The sequence below is a fragment of the Oryx dammah genome, unplaced genomic scaffold (assembly GCF_014754425.2).
Source record: "Oryx dammah isolate SB20612 unplaced genomic scaffold, SCBI_Odam_1.1 HiC_scaffold_3, whole genome shotgun sequence".
Classification (NCBI taxonomy): Eukaryota; Metazoa; Chordata; class Mammalia; order Artiodactyla; family Bovidae; genus Oryx; species Oryx dammah.
In genome coordinates this window covers 91,563,874-91,585,021 of record NW_024070187.1, presented here as the reverse complement: position 1 = coordinate 91,585,021, position 21,148 = coordinate 91,563,874, and the positions used below count along the sequence as shown (strand labels likewise).

General features: G+C 39.9%; 1 protein-coding gene across 2 annotated transcripts in view; it reads right to left on the bottom strand.

The window, feature by feature from the left end:
* Positions 1–1,157: 1,157 nt before the first annotated feature.
* MRPL1 (mitochondrial ribosomal protein L1) overlaps positions 1,158–21,148 on the bottom strand; it is a 68,793-nt gene continuing 48,802 nt past the window's right edge. Inside the window, exons 8-10 of one of the 2 annotated variants that reach the window (XR_005720546.1) lie at positions 17,948–18,068; positions 6,256–6,337; positions 1,158–1,461 (exon numbers count right to left, since the gene is read on the bottom strand). Coding sequence is in view for 1 of the 2 variants with exons in the window: in XM_040237168.1 (XP_040093102.1) it covers positions 1,343–1,461; positions 6,256–6,337 (201 nt within the window). In the remaining variant the exon portion in view is untranslated. The remainder of the gene's footprint in view (positions 1,462–6,255; positions 6,338–17,947; positions 18,069–21,148) is intronic. The other variant, XM_040237168.1, reaches the window with a different exon arrangement.

The window sequence follows — 21,148 nt, the reverse complement described above, 5'->3', positions numbered from 1 at the left end:
AATTTCTTTTTCTGTGAAATGAGAGTCTCACCTTCCTCCTTGAGCTCCTGTGAAGAGGAAATGAGAGAATACACATAAAGCAGAAGACAGCAGTAAGCACTCAATAGAAGGTAACTGCTGTTACTGTTTTGTAGTCAATGTTACAGTTGTTTTCAGTAAACAGTCATCAAATTTTAATTTTCCTGTGGGGGAAAAAAGCTTAGCAGGGTACAGTCATTTGGACATCTCAGACCACTAAAATTTCAAAAACAATTGGGAGACCTAATGGAGCCGTCAAATTATTCTTTCCAAAGTGAGTGTTATTAAAACCCACCAACAAATTTATCAGCACTATTATTTCATAGGGCTTCCCTTGCTGCTCAGACGGTAAAGAATCTGCTGGCAATGCAGGAGACCCAGGTTCGACCCCTGGATTGGGAAGATCCCCTGGAGAAAGGAATGGCTTATAATTTCGTATCAGAAAAAGGCCATGAACATCCCCTAAAAAAGTGAAAGTCTCAGAGTAAAGGAAATCAATCATTTCCAAGAAAGGACAGTTGGCAACTACATGACAAAATTATCCTTAATTTTTTTGTTTTGTCACTTACCAGTAAGCATTTAAGGACCAACACCAGTTTGCAAATTGGTGGCTGAACTTCCTAGCCTAATTCTTCATCCATAAATTAAGCTGCTTTATCTACCTCATGGGATATTCATTCTACAAACACGAACAACTTGGTATTAAGCAGAGGAATTGAGGATCAAATGAAGAGAGTAAATATATAAAAATACTATACACTGTGCCTTATAATACTGCACAGTACCGTTAAAATATACAGTATTATTACAAAAAATACAAATAATATAAATTGATTCCTAAGAGGAAAAAAATTTCCCATCCGTTTTAATGGATTAGTCATTTTCTATACTCATGCTATCACAAAAGACATTCACAAGTTTCCAGGACGAAAACTGTCCATAATTTTTCTTTAGAAGAGTCATATTTGTGAAAGAGCCCACAGTTCTTCCATTTTCTGTCTTGTGGGAAATGAGGACCTTACTTTTCTCTCAGATGGTATAGCTCTCAAGGGACAGTTATTAAGCTAGAAACTGCTGCTATAATTACCAGCATGCAGAATCTGAATTCTTAGGAAGAAAATATAACAGGATCTAAAAGGTAGGTTTAGACACACAGCAAATTTTATTTCCTTATTTTTGAAAGTGTTCTAAGATTTTCCAGGGTTAAAATTTACTTTCACGTATGATGATCAATAATAAGACACCAAACTTATAAAACAGACAGTTTTATAATTTTCACTGTTGCTTCTCGATCCAGTGAGAATAATTTCACAATGCAACACGTTTACGCAGCTTTTTTGTCACTTTCTTTGGTTTCCGCTTCTTTAGGCAACAATGGCTCGATCTTTAGTAATAAACCTTCACTTGTTGAACTTCGAAGGAAAGCACGTACCACAAAAGGTCCTGAAAACAGAGACAAGAATCAATTCTCATTTTATTTCAAACACCTAATGAGCAAATACAAACATACAAAAAGAAACCTTATAGGATTCGTGTTATAGATTCACTTGAAAAGTACTGATATTATTGAACTATTATTTTAAATTATAACAAAGGGAAGATTGTTTCATTTCTGGAGAAGAAGGCAAACTAGTTGTACTAGAGTTTCAGTTCAGTTCAGTTCAGATGCTCAGTCGTGTCCGACTCTTTGCGACCCCATGAATCGCAGCACACCAGGCGTCCCTGTCTATCACCGACTCCCGGAGTTCACCCAGACTCACGTCCATCGAGTCACTGATGTCATCCAGTGATCTCATCCTCAGTCGTCCCCTTCTCCTCCTGCCCCCAATCCCTCCCAGCATCAGTCTTTTCCAATGAGTCATCTCTTCGCATGAGGTGGCCAAAGTGCTGGAGTTTCAGTTTTAGCATCATTCCTTCCAAAGAAATCCCAGGGTTGATCTCCTTTAGAATGGACTGGTTGGATCTCCTTGCAGTCCAAGGCACTCTCAAGAGTCTTCTCCAACACCACAGTTCAAAAGCATCAATTCTTCAGTGCTCAGCTTTCTTCACAGTCCAACTCTCACATCCATACATGACCACTGGAAAAACCATAGCCTTGACTAAACGGACCTTTGTTGGCAAAGTAATGTCTCTGCTTTTGAATATGCTATCTAGGTTGGTCATAACTTTCCTTCCAAGGAGCAAGCGTCTTTTAATTTCATGGCTGCAATCACCATCTGCAGTGATTTTGGAGCCCCCCAAAATAAAGTCTGACACTGTAACCACTGTTTCCCCATCTATTTCCCATGAAGTGATGCGACCAGATGCCATGATCTTCGTTTTCTGAATGTTGAGCTTTAAGCCAACTTTTTCACTCTCCTTTTTCACTTTCAGCAAGAGGCTTTTTGGTTCCTCTTCACTTTCTGCCATAAGGGTGCTGTCATCTGCATATCTGAGGTGATTGATATTTCTCCCAGCAATCTTGATTCCAGCTTGTGCTTCTTCCAGCCCAGCATTTCTCATGATGTACTCTGCATAGAAGTTAAATAAGCAGGGTGACAATATACAGTCTTGACGTACTCCTTTTCCTATTTGGAGCCAGTCTGTAGTTCCATGTCCAGTTCTAAGTGTTGCTTCCTGACCTGCATACAGATTTCTCAAGAGGCAGGTCAGGTGGTCTGGTATTCCCATCTCGTTCAGAATTTTCCACAGTTTATTGTGATCCACACAGCCAAAGGCTTTGGCATAGACAATAAAGCAGAAATAGATGTTCTTCTGGAACTCTCTTGCTTTTTCGATGATTCAGCAGATGTTGGCAATTTGATCTTTGGTTCCTCTGCCCTTTCTAAAACCAGCTTGACTAGAGTTTACTAGAGATTTATCAACGAAACCACACATATTCACTAATAATTCATTTCTCTCTTCCAGAAGGTGATCATCTAGAATTTATTTTATTGCAACAACAACCATAAGGGGAGCAGGTGGTGATATTTACCTTAGATGGCAAGATTTCAATATTTATTTAGAACAGTCGGCACATATGCTACCTTTGTGTTACCAAACATTTTTTAGTCAAATTCCCTAAAAATTAAAAAAGCTTTTATAAAGATAATGTTACGGGACGTCATTTAAAATGGCAAAGAGAAGATAACTACACTGCTTTTAAAGATTTACTATTCATCATTCTAGGGCTTCCCTGGTGGCTCAGTGGTAAAGAATCTGCCTGCAATGCAGGAGACCCAGTTCCATCCCTGGGTTGGGAAGATGCCCTGGAGAAGGGAATGACAGCCCACTCCAGTATTCTTGCCTGGAGAATTCCATGGACAGAAGAGTCTGGTGGGCTTCAGGCCATGGTATCACAAAGAGTCAGACACAACTGAGCTACTAACACACACACACACGCATACTCATTATTCTATTCCTACTACAGGCTCAGAGGTTTTTATACTGAAATCAAAGTTCTCCAAGAAACAGAAGAATCCATCTGATAGATAGAGTGCCTGATGAACTATGGTCTAAGGTTCGTGACATTGTACAGGAGACAGGGATCAAGACCATCCCCATGGAAAAGAAATGCAAAAAAGCAAAACAGCTGTCTAGGGAGGCCTTACAATGAGCTGTGAAAACAAGAGAAGAGAAAAGCAAAGGAAAATAGGAAAGATATAAGCATCTGAATGCAGAGTTCCACAGAATAGCAAGAAGAGATAAGAAAGCCTTCCTCAGCGACCAATACAAAGGAATAGAGGAAAACAACAGAGTGGGAAAGACTAGAGATCTCTTCAAGAAAACTAGAGATACCAAGGGAACATTTCATGCAAAGATGGGCTTGATAAAGGACAGAAATGGTATGGACCTAACAGAAGCAGAAGATATTAAGAAGAGGTGGCAAGAATACACAGAAGAACCGTACAAAAAAGATCTTCATGACCAGATAATACGATGGTGTGATCACTCACCTAGAGCCAGACATTCTGGAATGTGAAGTCAGGTGGGCCTTAGAAAGCATCACTACGAACAAAGCTGGTGGAGGTCACGGAATTCCAGTGGAGCTATTTCAAATCTTAAAAGATGATGCTGTGAAAGTGCTGCACTCAATATGCCAGCAAATTTGGAAAACTCAGCAGTGGCCACAGGACTGGAAAAGGTCAGTTTTCATCTCAATCCCAAAAAAAGGCAATGCCAAAGAATGCTCAAACTACCACACAATTGCACTCATCTCTCACGCTAGTAAAGTCATGCTCAAACCCAGGCTTCAGCAATACGTGAACCATGAACGTCCAGATGTTCAAGCTGGTTTTAGAAAAGGCAGAGGAATCAGAGATTAAATTGCCAACATCCGCTGGATCATGGAAAAAGCAAGAGAGTTCCAGAAAAACATCTATTTCTGCTTTATTGACTATGCCAAAGCCTTTGGCTGTGTGGATCACAATAAACTGTGGAAAATTCTGAAAGAGATCGGAATACCAGACCACCTGACCTGCCTTTTGAGAAATTTGTATGCAGGTCAGGAAGCAACAGTTAGAACTGGACATGGAACTACAGACTGGCTCCAAATAGGAAAAGGAGTACGTCAAGACTGTATATTGTCACCCTGCTTATTTAACTTCTATGCAGAGTACATCATGAGAAACTCTGGACTGGAAGAAGCACAAGCTGGAATCAAGATTGCTGGGAGAAATATCAATCACCTCAGATATGCAGACGACACCACCCTTATGGCACAAAGTGAAGAGGAACTAAAGAGCCTCCTGATGAAAGTGAAAGAGGAGAGTGAAAAAGTTGGCTTAAAGCTCAACATTCAGAAAACGAAGATCATGGCATCTGGTCGCATCACTTCATGGGAAATAGATGGGGAAACAGTGGTTACAGTGTCAGACTTTATTTTGGGGGGCTCCAAAATCACTGCAGATGGTGACTGCAGCCATGAAATTAAAAGACGCTTGCTCCTTGGAAGGAAAGTTATGACCAACCTAGACAGCATATTTAAAAGCAGAGACATTACTTTGCCAACAAAAGTGCATCTAGTCAAGGCTATGGTTTTTCCAGTGGTCATGTATGGATGTGAGAGTTGGACTGTGAAGAAAGCTGAGCGTTGAAGAATTGATGCTTTTGAACTGTGTGTTGGAGAAGACTCTTGAGAGTCCCCTGGACTGCAAGGAGATCCAACCAGTCCATTCTGAAGGAGATCAGCCCTGGGATTTCTTTGGAAGGAATGATGCTGAAGCTGAAACTCCAGCACTTTGGCCACCTCATGTGAAGAGTTGACTCACTGGAGAAGACTCTGATGCTGGGAGGGATTGGGGGCAGGAGGAGAAGGGGATGACAGAGGATGAGATCACTGGATGGCATCAGTGACTCGATGGACGTGAGTCTGTGTGAACTTCGGAAGTTGGTGATGGACAGGGCGGCCTGGCATGTTGCAATTCATGGGGTCTCAAAGAGCTGGACACTAATGAGCGACTGAACTGAACTGAACTGAATGATGGTCATACTTAGCAGAACAGAATTAACATATTCACCAGTGGGTTTAACTCCCAAAGAAGGTTAAATATAGCCTAAGATTGTACTTTAATTATACATGTGGTTTATAAAACAAAATGTGACAGACTCCTATAACGGGAAGCCTGTAAGTACTGAGTCAGTTGAGGGAAATGGACTCTTGAGTGCTTTCAGTCAGCCACAAGAGAACACATTTTTGTGAATGGCAAGTGATACAGTGGGAATTATACATGTTCCGAGCTTATGACACAGCTGCTACATCAAGTTTCACTGTTCTCCATGAATCACCCCGTTTATAAAATGTGATTCTTCTGACATGACTAAAACTTTGTCTCTTTTCCAAAATAAATAAGATAAAGAAAGCCAACTGCTAGTACCGGTGACAAAGTGAATGGTCTGGCTCACAATATGATCCATCTCACAAATGATTTTAGTTTCTGCTTAAACACTACTTTAAGTTTAAGGCAATCTGTTACAGTTTTCTTTCAAATTTGATTACATTTAATGATAGAAATAATGTGGGAATTTATCAAGGCTTCACAGTGTATTCCCTATTACTGTTAAAGAGGTTTCCTCTCCAGACAAGTACAACTTATTAAAAAGGATCAGGAATACTTTGGTGAATTCAATTGTATTGCTTTAACTCCTGGAAATATCACGTTACTATAGTTGCATATTAACTGGACTGTTTTCTTAATATTTTACATTTTTAAAGCATCCCAGGATTATAGGGAAGTCTAACCCCAGTGAACCACGTACCCAAATTCAGTGGTCTTTGCCTACAAACTTCATTGATAACTGCTTGTAGATTGGCAGCTATCTGGTCACTTGGCATATCCAGCTGAAAGAAAAGGATACATAACATTAATGATGTAAAAGTAAGACAACAGTACAATTTTTGGTAATTGTATCAATAGTTATTCCATACAGTTTTTTCAAATATTCAACGAGTGCAAATTATCTACTAAGGGATTCTATTGTGAAAGAAAAAACTTCTAAAGCTCTTTTTTTAGAATGCTACATTTATATGTCTCTACATGTCAAGACTCAATTACCTTTTAGAACATATTACAGCAAAGTATTTTGAAGTGGTTCCCACTTGTGATTCCTTGAATTCCAAATTTCCGCAAAGCATATTGTTGGGTAGAATATACCATCCCTACCCGCCACTTCTCCACCCCAGGAATCAGTGATATTTTTTTCTTAAAGTTGTTAATTTATTTTTTAAAAGAAACTTAAGAAAATATTTAGAAGTTAAATGCTTTCAAAAGTCCACAATGAAAGTGCTTGACTACACACATTCAGATAACACATATCTCACACAGAGACATTTCCAAGATGCTATACTAACACTCTCTAACTGCAATAACAATTATCTTCCTACTTAGCAAAAGCTACAGTAAGTCCTATATAGTGAATGAGCCCTATTCATAAAACACCTAACCCAGCATGCATCTTTGGAAAGTCCTAGGGTTTCTCATTCAAAATTCAATGCATGTTATTCTCTTAAATATGCCACTAAAAATCAATTCTGTTACAGTCCTATGTTTAAAGGATTTTGCATGTGGTCAAATGAATCTGGTTTTTAAAATTCATATAAAACTTGTAATAGTGTAATTGGTAAAAATTACACAGTAAGAATTCAAGATCAAACAAGAATTCTATTTCCCAATGACTCTTGAGACCACTGTGAGAAATGTGGTACACAAGCATATAAAGAATTCCTCCTGAAAAGAAAATTATTCTCATCATCATCAGACAATATTTATTCAACATGCACTTGGGTATGATACAGTATCAAACCCTAAATGAGAAGGTCTGGACATTATTGGAGGAATTTTCATTTTATGCCAATCCATAAGTGGGAAGTTTGAGAGGGGAGAAAAAAGAAAATCAAGCAATGCTTAGTTCTCCTTATTAAATCCATTAGACCTTACAGACATTAAATTCCATCAAAGTAAGTAGTTCACTGACAGACAAGGTACCTTACATTTGCTATGGCAGAAAAAAGAAAACAAAACATGTAGAGTATCAACATGTGTCTTTTCATTCGTCTCTTAATTCTCCCCTTTACCTCAAAAGGCCTTTCTTTCTATTATCAACTGAAGTAACCAACACTGCTCTGAGGAGTTCCTTTATCCTTTGTAAAGATCTATTGTTATTCTTTAGCCACTAGGTCGTTTCCTATGGACTGCAGCCCGCCAGGCTCCTCTGTCCATGGCATTTCCCAGGCAAGAATACTGGAGTGGGTTGCCATTTCCTTCTCTCAGGGATCTTCCTGACTCGGGGATCAAACTCTCATCTCCTGCTAGGCAGGCAGATTCCTTACCACTGAGCCACCAGGGAAGCCCACAAAGACCTATACCTACCTTAAATTTGGGAAAGTAATAGATACAAGAAAAAGCAAGAGGTCCAAATACCTTCCTTAACGGTTACAAGCTAGACTGCTGGACATTATATACTACACTCAGATGTTTGTGACTATAATTTCTGCAGACCTATACGGCCATTCCTACTGTAAACTAACAACATAGGCTCCAGAAATGCAAAACAGATGCCCTCAATGATTTCATAAAATCTTAAAATACATAAACTGTTTTAAAATACAGTTTACACTCTGGTCCAAATTTTAGCACCTCTAATCATTAGTACTATCAGCTCAGTCACTCAGTCGTGTCCAATTCTTTGTGACCCCATGAATCGCAGCACGCCAGGCCTCCCTGTCCATCACCAACTCCTGGAGTTCACAGAGACTCACGTACATCGAGTTGGTGATGCCATCCAGCCATCTCATCCTCTGTCGCCCCCTTCTCCTCTTGCCCCCAATCCCTCCCAGCATCAGGGTCTTTTCCAATGAGTCAACTCTTCGCATGAGGTGGCCAAAGTGCTGGAGTTTCAGCTTTAGCATCATTCCTTCCAAAGAAATCCCAGGGTTGATCTCCTTTAGAATGGACTGGTTGGATCTCCTTGCAGTCCAAGGCACTCTCAAGAGTCTTCTCCAACACCACAGTTCAAAAGCATCAATTCTTCAGTGCTCAGCTTTCTTCACAGTCCAACTCTCACATCCATACATGACCACTGGAAAACCCATAGCCTTGACTAGACGGACCTTTGTTGGCAAAGTAATGTCTCTGCTTTTGAATATGCTATCTAGGTTGGCCATAACTTTCCTTCCAAGGAGTAAGCATCTTTTAATTTCATGACTGCAGTCACCATCTGCAGTGATTTTGGAGCCCCCCAAAATAAAGTCTGACACTGTAACCACTGTTTCCCCATCTATTTTCCATGAAGTGATGGGACCAGATGCCATGATATTAGTTTTCTGAATGAGCTTTAAGCCAACTTTTTCACTCCCCCCTTTCACTTTCATCAAGAGGCTTTTTGGTTCCTCTTCACTTTCTGCCATAAGGGTGGTATCATCTGCATATCTGAGGTTATTGATGGATGTTGGCAATTTGATGTCTGGTTCCTCTGCCTTTTCTAAACCAGCTTGAACATCTGGAAGTTCATGGTTCACGTATTGCTGAAGCCTGGCTTAGAGAATTTTGAGCATTACTTTACTAGCAGGTGAGATGAGTGCAATTGTGCGGTAGTTTGAACATTCTTTGGCATTGTCTTTCTTTGGGATTGGAATGAAAACTGACCTTTTCCAATCCTGTGGCCACTGCTGAGTTTTCCAAATTTGCTGGCATATTGAGTACAGCACTTTCACAGCATCATCTTTCAGGATTTGAAATAGCTCCACTGGAATTCCATGACCTCCACTAGAATTCCATGACCTCCACTAGCTTTGCTCGTAGTGATGCTTTCTAAGGCCCACTTGACTTCACATTCCAGGATGTCTGGATCTAGGTGAGTGATCACACCATTGTGATTATCTGGGTCGTGAAGATCTTTTCTGTACAGTCCTTCTGTGTATTCTTGTCCTTAGTCTTTCATAGTTAGTACTATGTCCTCTATTAAATCTTAAAATAAATTTAGTCACACATCTCACTCTACTTTTTATTTTAGATATTGTATAAAATTATGAAAAAGTTGTATGTTTTATGAGCATGCTGCTGCTGCTGCTAAGTCACTTCAGTCGTGTCCAACACTGTGCGACCCCATAGACAGCAGCCCACCAGGCTCCCCTGCCCTGTCCTGTGCAACCCCATAGACAGCAGCCCACCAGGCTCCCCCATACCCCAGGCTCTCCAGGCAAGAACACTGGGGTGGGTTGCCATTTCCTTCTCCAATGCATGAAACTGAAAAGTCAAAGTCAAGTTGCTCAGCTCTTAGCAACCCCATGGACTGCAGCCTATCAGGCTCCTCTGTCCATGGGATTTTCCAGGCAAGAGTACTGGAGTGGGTTGCCAGACTTCTCATTGCAGTGACTTCTCTTATAGCAGAATACACACTCTAGGGTGTGTGGGCTCAGTAGTAGTGGCACGTGGGCTCAGTAATTGCAGCATCCAGGCTCCAGAGCACAGACTCAAAAGTTGTGGCACATGGGCTTAGCTGCTCCATGGCATGTGAGATCTTCCTGGATCAGGACCTGAGCCTGGGTCTCCTACACTGGTAGGTAGATTCTTTACCAGTGAGCTATCAGGGAAGCCCCCATTAATGTTTTTAGGAAAAGACTGATTTACTGAATCCTACCCTCTGCTTTCATCCTTATTATATCAGAAATAACTCGCTAAGCACACTAAGGGCTTTCTAAGTGGTTCAGTGAGTAAAGAATCCACCTACAATGTAGGAGACGCAGGTTTGATCCCCGGGTCGGGAAGATCTCCTGGAGGAGGAAATAGCAACCCACTCCAGTATTCTTGCCTGGAGAATACCATAGACAGAGGAGTTTGGCAGGCTACACAGTTCATGAGGACGCAAAGAGTTGGACATAACTGAGCATGCACTTATCTTCTAAGCACACTAGACAGACAACTTCGCAAAGATGTCAGTGTGGTGGCTCAGTGGATATAGGTAAACTTTATTTCTTTGACTCTCAGATTTTCCTCTTTCCATGCAATTCATAACTTCTGCTTTCAATCAGTTTCTACCATTATGGGAGAACTAAAAAACTGTGATTCTTAACCACTTTTTGTCCCTTTGAGATACAGATACATGCAGGACAAAATGTAGTCATGAGACTGTCTGAGGCTGTGATTCTTAAACTTTTTTCGGTTACCAAATCTTGCTCCAGAATAAGGTACTCAGGCACACAAAAATTTTAGCTCATGTTTTTAGGGTCTTCAAGAATTCTTAGGTTAAGAGAAAGAGGAGGAGAGAAGAAAAGTTCCTGAGGAAAGGGTCTCAGTTAAAAGGAATCTTTGGGCCACACCTGGAGAACCACCAATGTTGGAAGTCAGCTCAAATACTTTGAAAGACTAAGGACAAGAGTATGGAAAAAGGATTCAACTTAATTGTCTATATTTTACAGGGGACAGACCTAAAAAAGAAAAGCAAAGTACGTGCACACAATTTTTAAACACTCCTGTGTTCCTCCTAAAGTGGCCCACTTCTGTCACTGTAAATGTTCCAACAGCCTCTAGATGACTGATCATCTCTAACTGGAAACTGCAGAGAGAACTGCTGCTTTGAATAAGCACTTGTTAGAACATCTGACCTTCCAAATCTCTTCCAAGTGCAATGATCTAGGATCATACACAGGGTAGCCTGGCAGTGGTTTCTGCAAGTGGGCCAACACTCCTAATTCCCTTGACTCCTGAAGGTTTAAACCAAGAAAAAGAAGACAGTCTGTGTATTTCCTACACAACATCAAGGAAAGTGATAGTAGCAGCAGCAGTGGTAGTGGTCGGGGTGGTAGTAGAGGTAGTAGAAATAGAGCAGCTCTATTTATTGGGTGCTTACTCTAAGCCAACTCTATTCTAAGCACTTACACATTCTCACTTATTTCTCCCAAATATCCTAAAGATGGGTCCCATTATCATTTTCCTTTTACAATTAGAAACTGAGACTTAGAAAATTTCGTAACTTATTCAAAAGCACCCAGATGATAAAGAGTGATCCAGCAGCTATGTGCATGAGCTCTAAAGGCAGAGAAATGTAACTCTGAAACCCACTTCCACTGCTTACTAGCTTGTGACCCTGGGCACAGCTAGAAAGTGATGGTAATCCTTATGAAAACTGAAGTATCCGTTCTCTGGAAAACACAAATGACTTGTTATAAACTAAGGAAAGAAGAAGAGAAAACTAAGTGAAATACTGAAAGGAAAGAATATGCATTTAAGTGGGAAAAATGCAAATTTTTCTTTCTGCCAAATGAATCCTTTTCTACATTCCCAGCTTTTAGATGTTCACAGCACACAATCTAGCAACATTCACTTGGCCTTCACTCTTTGTTGAGCATTGACTGGGGCCTAGGAACGGAAAGATGAGGAAGACACAAATCTTACCATCAAGGAGCTTACCATGTGGTCACTAAAATACAACATGACAGGTGCCACTCAAACTAAATGAACAAAGTGCCACAAGGGTACAGAAGGAGAAGTGACTGTGACAGGGAAGGCCTCACAAAGGTGATATTTAAATGGAGGCTTAAAGGATGAAGAGTTCTGAAGACAAAGAGGATCTACTAGGCAGAGGGAGGAGCACACGGTACTGTGAGAACAGGTGGTTCAGGCGACCAGGAGGCATCTCACTGCCCAGGGTTGGTTGCAAACTCAAATGACTCCAGTGGCCAGAGCTGGTAACATGCACGACTGAAGCAGACTGAGTTTGAGTGCATGTGCATATATGACCTGCAGGACACAGGCTGTGCAGAGGTGAACAGCACTGCCCCACAGGGAGGAGGCAGTGGCCACTCAGTGCTAACAGAACGTTACACTGAGGTCTCTGAGGCCAGTTTATCAGAACTCTTGACTCATCAAGAATAACAAGGAATATGGATTTCTGGGTGATATCATCTAGTTTTTAAATGCCGAATCAATAAAACAAAACAAGTCTGGGAGCCAAACTCAGCCAATTTGCAACACCAGACATCAAGTTACATCACTGAAAATAACAGGAAACCCTGAATTTGAACTTGGCATAGTGATTTGAGATGACACTGTAAAAAGATTTGAATCTATAGCTAAAGATTTTACAATGTGTGCATCCTAAGTCGCCTCCCTTGTTTCTGACTCTTTGCGACCCCATGGACTGTAGCCCACCAGGCTCCCCCGTCCATGGGATTCTCCAGGCAAGAGTACTGGGTGGGTTGCCTTGCTCTCCCTCCTCCGGGGGATCTTCCAGACCCAGGGATTGAACCTGCATCTCTTATGCCTCCTGCATTGGCAGGTGTGTTCTTTACCACTAGCACCACCTGGGAAGCCCTAAAGATTTTAGACTATATTCTGTCAACCATGAGAAGCTACTTAATGTTTATAAGTAAACAACTGGTATTTCTGAGCTATGTTTTAGAAAGAATTTTAAAGGAAGGGTGTATAACAGGAACTGCCAAACTTTTCTCTATAACTGGTCAGAAAGAAAACATTTGGGGCTTTGCAGGCCAAACGGGCTGTCACAAATACTCAATTCTGCTGTTGTGGTGCAAAAGTCATCCTAGAGAATGCATGAACGATGACCACAGCTGTGCTCCAAGAAAGTTTAACTTACAGAAACAGCTGGGGAGCTGGGAGGGTCCCACAGACCACAGTTTGCAGACCCCCAGTGAGGAAGACAGACCAAAGGATGCCTGGGAAAGTAGTGGCCAAAAGAAACCATTCATCATCGCTACAACAGAAATGATTTTTGTTTTGTGTGTTTAACAGAAAGCTTTGTTGGGTGCTGATAGACTTTCAATGAATCCTACAATGCATCTACTTATGCAGATGAGGCAAAAAAATGTTTTTTCAAGCTAAGAATTGAACTGCCATTTAAACTAAAAGTAGAAAAAATGCTCAGCAACTGTCTGACAACTGCCGCAAATTTTATATACACACTTGAAACAAGATATTGCATGCGGCCTTTCTGGAAGTTTGTTCAGGACTGATGACCAGAGTCTACATCTGAAAGCAAAAAAGGCATTTAATGCCCTATATTCTTGGCCTTCCCAGGTGGCACTAGTGGAAAAGAACCCAGCTGCCAATGCAGAAGATATAAGAGACGCAAGTTTGATCCCTCGGTCACGAAGATCTCTTGGAGGAGGGTATGGCAACACACTCCAGTATTATTGCCTGGAAAATTCCATGGACGGAGGAGCCTGGCCAGCTACAGTCTATGGGGTCACCAAAAGTCAAACATGACTTAGCACACATGCTTGCATCCACACTCTATATTCTAAAGAAAGATACCAACAATTAAGGTCATAATATTCTCACCATAATCAACAACCATGCAAAGCAAAAGCAGGCCAAGAGGCAAGGCTCCAAGAAGCTCCTGTGTAGACTGGGGACACTGCCAGAAGAGGGAACTGGTGTTTGAACAAACGTATGCTTGAAGGACATCAAATCAGTAAGAGCTGGTCAGAGGAGTAGCGACAACCAAAGTGGGGCCACAAACACAAGCAGGTAGGGCAGTTGCTTCTACTCCCTTTGTTAAGCCTTTACACAGAGGAGTTATGCCTGGAACCCGTAGTGGAGCGAGGCATTTACAGCTGAATTGAGTCACTGCCACACTCTACAGTCTAGAGCGGAAGGTGTAAATGAAATTTTAATAAGCCCTCCCCGCTTCAGATCATGAGACATAAAAGCCTGGTTCCAACTTGAACAAGGAAAATCTCTGGATATGAGATCAGAGTTTTGAACTGGATCTCACTGCACTTTTAATTTCTGAATTAGATCACTGGAATTATGCCTGTCACTCACCTCTTATGCCTGTGCATAAGACAGAAGCGAAACTGCATGGCATGCTAGGAATCAAGGAATGGGGAAGACTATTTCATGTTTGCACTTCACTAAATTCAGACTTTTCAATAGGGCTGTACATTTACACACAGACATATTCTGTGCACACGAAAAATGTGAATATACGTTCACAGGAATGACGGTTATAATAATAACTTATGGTGACCAGTGGTTAAGAATCTACCTTCCAATGAAGGGGGCATGGGTTAGATCCCTGGTCAGAGAGCTAAGATCTCACCCACTGTGGGGCAACTAGGCCCACGCGCTGCAACTACTGCACCCACGCCACAACTGGAGAGAAGCTGACTGGATGTAACAAAAGATTCCATAAGCCACAGTGAAGATGCTGTGTGTGGCAACTGTAATATTAGTAAGACCCAGCACACCCAAATAAACAAACAAGTGATGCTGGAAAAAACCTAAACAGCCTCAAAGAAGGACTGAGGTTGAATAAATTATGATATATCCACAAGATACTACTATGAAAATAATGCTTCGCAAGAATTTTAATAATTTTGGAAAATATTCAAGATACACTATTTAAGGAGAAGAGAAAATTCAATATATAGTATAACAGTAATTACATAAACAAGAAATAAACACATAGTGCCTTGCAAATCTCCTCCCTTTTCCTAAAGCCCTGATGACACGAATAAGGGAGATGGTGATGAACAGGGAGGCCTGGCGTGCTGCGATTCATGGGGTTGCAAAGAGTCGGACATGACTGAGCGACTGAACTGAACTGAACAAACACATACACACAAAATACACGCATAGAGAAAGAGCAATAATGAATAGTACTAAAATGTTACCAACCGCAATTTTAAAATGTTATAATCTTATTTATGCTATTTGGTATCTTTCAAATATTATATACATGTTACCACTTGTTCAATACCAAAAAAAAAAGAACACTAGATTTAGCTTAGCATTTTAAATTATAAAACTAGTCCTTTACAATGGTAAAAAAATGAAACGGCATACTTTATCTCTTCGTGTTTCCTTGAAACAAAATAAAATCCATTCCCACTGTTGGTACTGAGGGACACCTCCCACCCCCACCCTCAGCAACGGTCCTAACAGGCTTATATATATTGATAATTATATTTGTTTAACTGAAAGACAGTAAAATTGACCTTTTCAGGGTGTACAGTACTATCAATTTTAACTCGTGCAAACTCTGAGCAACCGCCACCACAATACTACACACAGACCCTCCCTCACGTGACCTCCCTTAGCCATTCCTGATTCCTGGCAACTACCGACTTGTCACGATGGCTTCGTTTTTTTCTAAAAGATCATACAGATGGAATAACATGTAACCTTTCCCTCCTCCAAAATTTAAAAAACTGTGGTAAATACACATAAAATTTACCATTTTAACCATTCTGAAGCGCACAGTTCAGTGGCATTAAGCCCTTGGCGTTGTTGTGTGGCTCTGACCATCTTACCTCCAGCACTTGTTCTATCTTCCGCATCTAAAACTCCGTATCCATTAAACACTAACTTCCAATTCCCTTCAACCCTAAGCCCCCGACAACCACTGTTCTGTTTTCTGTCTGTGTGAATTTAACTGCTCTAAGCAGCTCATATAATATTTGAAATCACATATTTGTCCTTTTGCGACTGGCTTATTTCATTTAGCATAATGTCTCCAAGTTTCATTCATGTTGTAGCAAATATCAGCATTTCCTCCCTTTTTAAGGCTGAATAATATTCTATTGTACACATTCTGTCCATCCATCCATCCTTTGACGCTTGTGAACCATGCTGCTATGAATGCTGCTATCTATGTCCCTGCTTTCAGGTCTATATGTATATATCTGTAAGCGGAACTGATGAATCTTATGGTAAGTATGTTTAATTTTTGAGGAACCACCATTCCATCTTCCACAGCACCTACACCACTTCACATCCCCACCAGCACTGCACCAGGCTTCCAACTTCTCCATATTCTCACCAGCACTAATCTCTGCTTTTCTGATAACAGCCATTTCAATAGGCATAATACAGTATCTCCTTTTGATTTTAATTTGCGTTTTCTTGATGCTAATGATGCTGAGTATCTTCATGTGTTTACTGGCCATTGTGCATCTTATTTGGAGAAGTGAAAAAAGTGAAAGTGTTGGTCGCTCAGTTGTGTCCAACTCTTTGTAACCCCATGGATTGTAGCCCGCCAGGCTCCTCTGTTCATGGAATTCTCCAGGTAAGAATACTGGAGTGGGTAGCCATTCCCTTCTCCAGGGGATCTTCCCAACCCATGTATTCAAATCCTTTGCTCATTTTATTTGTCTTTTTATTATTGAGGTATAAGAGTACTTTATATTTTAGCTATGCTTCTTATCACATATAGATATAGATTTAGATACACACACACACACACACATATAGTTTGCAGATATTTTCTGCCATTCAGTGGGTTGCCATCTCATTCTGTCAATAGTATCCTTTGATGCCCAAAAGTCTTATGTATTTGATAAAATATGATTTATCTCTTTTGTTGCCTATGCTTTTGGTGTCAGTATGTTACTTTCTGAGACTACTTTCCATCAGGTTATAGTATGCAACCTTTTGAGAAAATGTCCTAAATTATTGTGTCTATCAATAGTTCACATGTTCTTTTAAATCACTGAGTAGTATTCCATTACACAGATGTATTGGAGGGTTTTTTTAAAAGCCATTCATGTATAGAAGGATAACTGGGTTTTTCCCATCTTTTGATAATTATCAATACAGTTCCTACTAATATTTATGTGGTTATCTATTTGTGTGAATGTTATGTTTTGATTTCACCATAAATGTTTCAACTCTATGGGAATGGAATTGGTAGACTTTACAAGTAAATATATGTTTAGCTTTACAAGTTACTATCAAACTGTTTCTAGAGTGGCTGTACTATTTTGTATTCCTACCATCACTATATAAGAGTTTGTCTGTTATCTTGCCATTTTTTAAAAAGTAATTTTTCTGCACAATACTTCCTCCTTTCAAGATGTCAATGATACGCAAGTTAGAGCTTTGTTATCGTTCCATACGGCCTTGATGCTCTTTCCCCCTCCCCAATCTTTCATCTCTGTTTTTTAGACTGCATAATTTTTATGATTTATCTTCAAGTTCTCTGATTCTTTCCTCTGTCACTTCCATTAATTTCATCTCCAGGAGTTTCTACATTAATTCTTCTGAGATCTCTTTCCTAAGTTCCCCTCTCTTGTAGATAAATGAGTACTTTCTGATTCCCTGGGGCTCTCCCTTTTCAGCACTCTGCCCAGAAAGCTGAGGTTTTATTTACACTTTGCCTCTTACTTTCTCCAAGTGTTCAGGCAGTGGGGGCCAACTGGCAGGAAGTCAGAGAAAATAAGAACAGGTTGCACGTCTCAATCTCTCATGACCATAGATCCTGCAACAGAAAGGAAGGCAACCCCCTTCCTCAGCTTTAGATACCTATGTCTTCCTCTGTGCCCACTATCACTGTTAGAAGCCATAATCTCTACGTTCCAAGCCTGAGGTTGAGGGCTTCTCTTAGAGCCCTCCTGGGGCTCTCTCTGTCCACACTGATGTCCACTGCCTGGTTCCACACTATGTTGAGACCAGGCCATGTGACAACACAAATGGAAAAATGGAAAACTCACCCTCAGTCTGGTGGCATTTCAAAGTTTGGTCTTCCCTAATTCTCTTGCTACTTTTTACTATTCAGAGTCTTCAGAAAGCTGCTCCGGGCATTCTGTCCAAGGTTTACAATAGGTGTACTCACTGAGAGAGACACAGAGTCAGGTGATTATTACACCAGCTCACTTGGAACCAGAACTTCCCACGCTTATGTTTTATATATTTATATTTTAGGATTTCTGTAAAGGACCAAAGAGTAAATATTTTAGGCATGGAGGGTCACGTATGACTTCTTTTGCATGCTCTTTTTATACAACCTTTTAAAAGACAATTCTAAGTTCATAGGTGGTATAAAAATAGACCACAGAGCCACTGTTTTCCAACTCCTGTATTAGAATACATTATTTGTCTCCAAATAAATGAAAATTCATGCAAAGACAAGCTGCAGTATGAGTTATGCTTTATATCACTTTAACAACTCAATACCTTTACCAGAATCTATGAGTCCTATGAGACAGAAGCAGCCTTTATCATTGGTCATGATAATCTATCTGAAAAATGCTTGATTTTGTCTTTGTATTTAATATATTTAATAATTCTTAATAGGATCTTATAGTTTTTTTAATGTTTACTGTAAATACTATATTTCTAAATGTTATTATTTGTTTAGAAGTAACATTAATGAATGAACGCTGGATGGCATCACTGATGCCATGGACATGCTACAGTCCGTGGGGTGTACAGTCCATGGGGTCCTGGCGTGCTGCAGTCCATGGGGTCACAAAGAGTTGGACACGACTGGGTGACTGAACAACAGCAACAACAACAATACTAATGAAAATCACAGGGAATTCTCTTTCAGATCCATTCACTTTCTAGGATTTTGATAAAGACAGAATTCGGTAAAAGCTGTCATATTTATCACTGGTTTTTGAAATAAAGCTAACAAAAGAAAGCTGTGTATGCAGTATACTGACAACTACTTATCAAGAAATGGGTCTGCAGACAAAGGAAAGCCAAGTCAGTGTACTCCCCTGCTCCATGTTATGTCACATTTATATTTTTCAGCACGTGTTTTTCTGTTGATAAGTGATCACTACGTTGTTGAGTTAATGCTGTTTCTCTCAAATGGTATGGTTTTCCTTATGGTATTATTTATATCTGATGGAAGGGGAGAGTGACACTTTCAATTCCCAAAAGTACTGAGAAATTAGCATCTGATTTCATGACAGTATCGCTAAGAAAAGTAGAAATGATAATAAACTCTTTTTAATTCTAATAGTCCCACTGGTAAAAACACTGATAAAAATCCAACCAAAGGCTGTAACCTAGAATACTACAAAGGCTATTCATCCCAGTTAAATAAATACACATCTCTCACAGTGAAGTGCTAGTATACTGACATATACTGGGCCCTGAATAAATACTATATCTCCTCTTTCTTAACTCCATACTCTCTTAGATTTACTGCCAATCTACTTCCTTTATTTTTAATGAGAACTAAAAAGTACAGAATTTGATTTGTATGTTCTACAGCTTATTTTCCACTTTTAAATTTGTCTGTGACACAGTACACAGCAGTATACCAAAAATAATGCAACCAAAAAAAAGTTAATCATCAACTGGAAGAAATAGAGGAAGAGGAGGAGCAGAAGCGGCAGTGAGCATGTGCCCATGAGCTGCTGCCTTGTATCCAGCTACTGTTTGTATTTGATTGTTTTCAGCAATACTCCTTGCCTGCAGCTTTCTCAACTTGAGGACCTATGGCCTTCAAAATAAGCCTTCATTTTCCATGTGCTATACTATTCACATCTTGTTTTAACTGAACTCCAACACACTCACTTCTCCTGTTCTAACATGTTTGCTAAACCTGAAGGCTCTGATTTCAACACAAGATTTTACTATGTTTATATTCCCTATCCCTGAACTTGTTTATTTTTGTTACCAATATACATCATCTTTCATCAGCTGCCAAGTTGACAAGATTCTTGCCATGAAACAATTCACTATTACACAAGCAAAATACAGTGATACACACCTAGGAAGGGACCATGTCTACAACTTTAAAAAGGAGGAAAAAAGCACATCAAAGACAGGGCCTTTATATTATGTATGTCAAAGATCCAAGTATATCTGAAGCCCAGACAAGAAACACTAGTTAAATCAGGTCTTGGCATGATTTAGCATAAACAAAAATCTGAGCTGTCCTATCCTGTTTTTTTTTTTTTTTCTCCTGTTACGAAAATGTTTTGTTTGCTAATAGCATTATTTACAAGTTCTCAAAATCTGGATATTCTGTTGTTCATTTCTTCAGTTGTGTCTGACTCTTTGCGATGCCATGGACTGTAGCACTCCAGGCTCCTCTGTCCCCACTACCTCCTGCTGCTGCTGCTAAGTCGCTTCAGTCGTGTCCGACTCTGTGCCCACCAGGCTCCCCCGTCCCTGGGATTCTCCAGGCAAGGACACTGGAGTGGGTTGCCATTTCCTTCTCCAACCACTACCTCCTAGGTTTGCTCAAATTTCACGTCCACTGAGTTGGTGATGTTATCTAACCTCTCATCCTGGATATTCATGTGACTGTAAAAGGGCTACAGCTGGTTTTCCTTTAATGCTATGATAACCATTCATGTCAAAGCTAGGCTATTATGTTTAAAAGATGTTCTTCAAAATTTCAATTACATTTAATGGAGTTTTTAGAACCGTTCCTCAATCCAAATTACTTTTAAGAGTTTATATTATAGTTTCATATTAATAAATTAAAAGAAAAGAATTAGCAATAGCTTCTAAATTAAAATATAACAAGTAGCATATATATTTTGAAAATACATTTTTTCTTTAGAATACTTTACTCTTTTATTTACTTAAGCAGATTTCATATGATAGTAGTAGGAATCTGTCTGGGGATAGAAGAAAATAAATAGGAAGAGTAGACTGCACTCACTCCCAGGAGGAATCAATGTTTCAAAATAAAGGTACTGATGCCACTAATTTGGAATTAGTAATAATTCAAAGACTGTCAAATATATTTTAAAATATATTTCAAAAGTTTTATGATATAATGAATGAATAATGTAAGGTTACAGAAAAATATTTAAACATCTTTAGAGAACAAACATTTATATAAAAACTTTGTTTAATATAAACAACTGATTTGTTAGTTACAGGAGGCACTAGCAGTAAAGACTCCTCCTGCCAATGCAGGATATACGTATGAGACGTGGGTT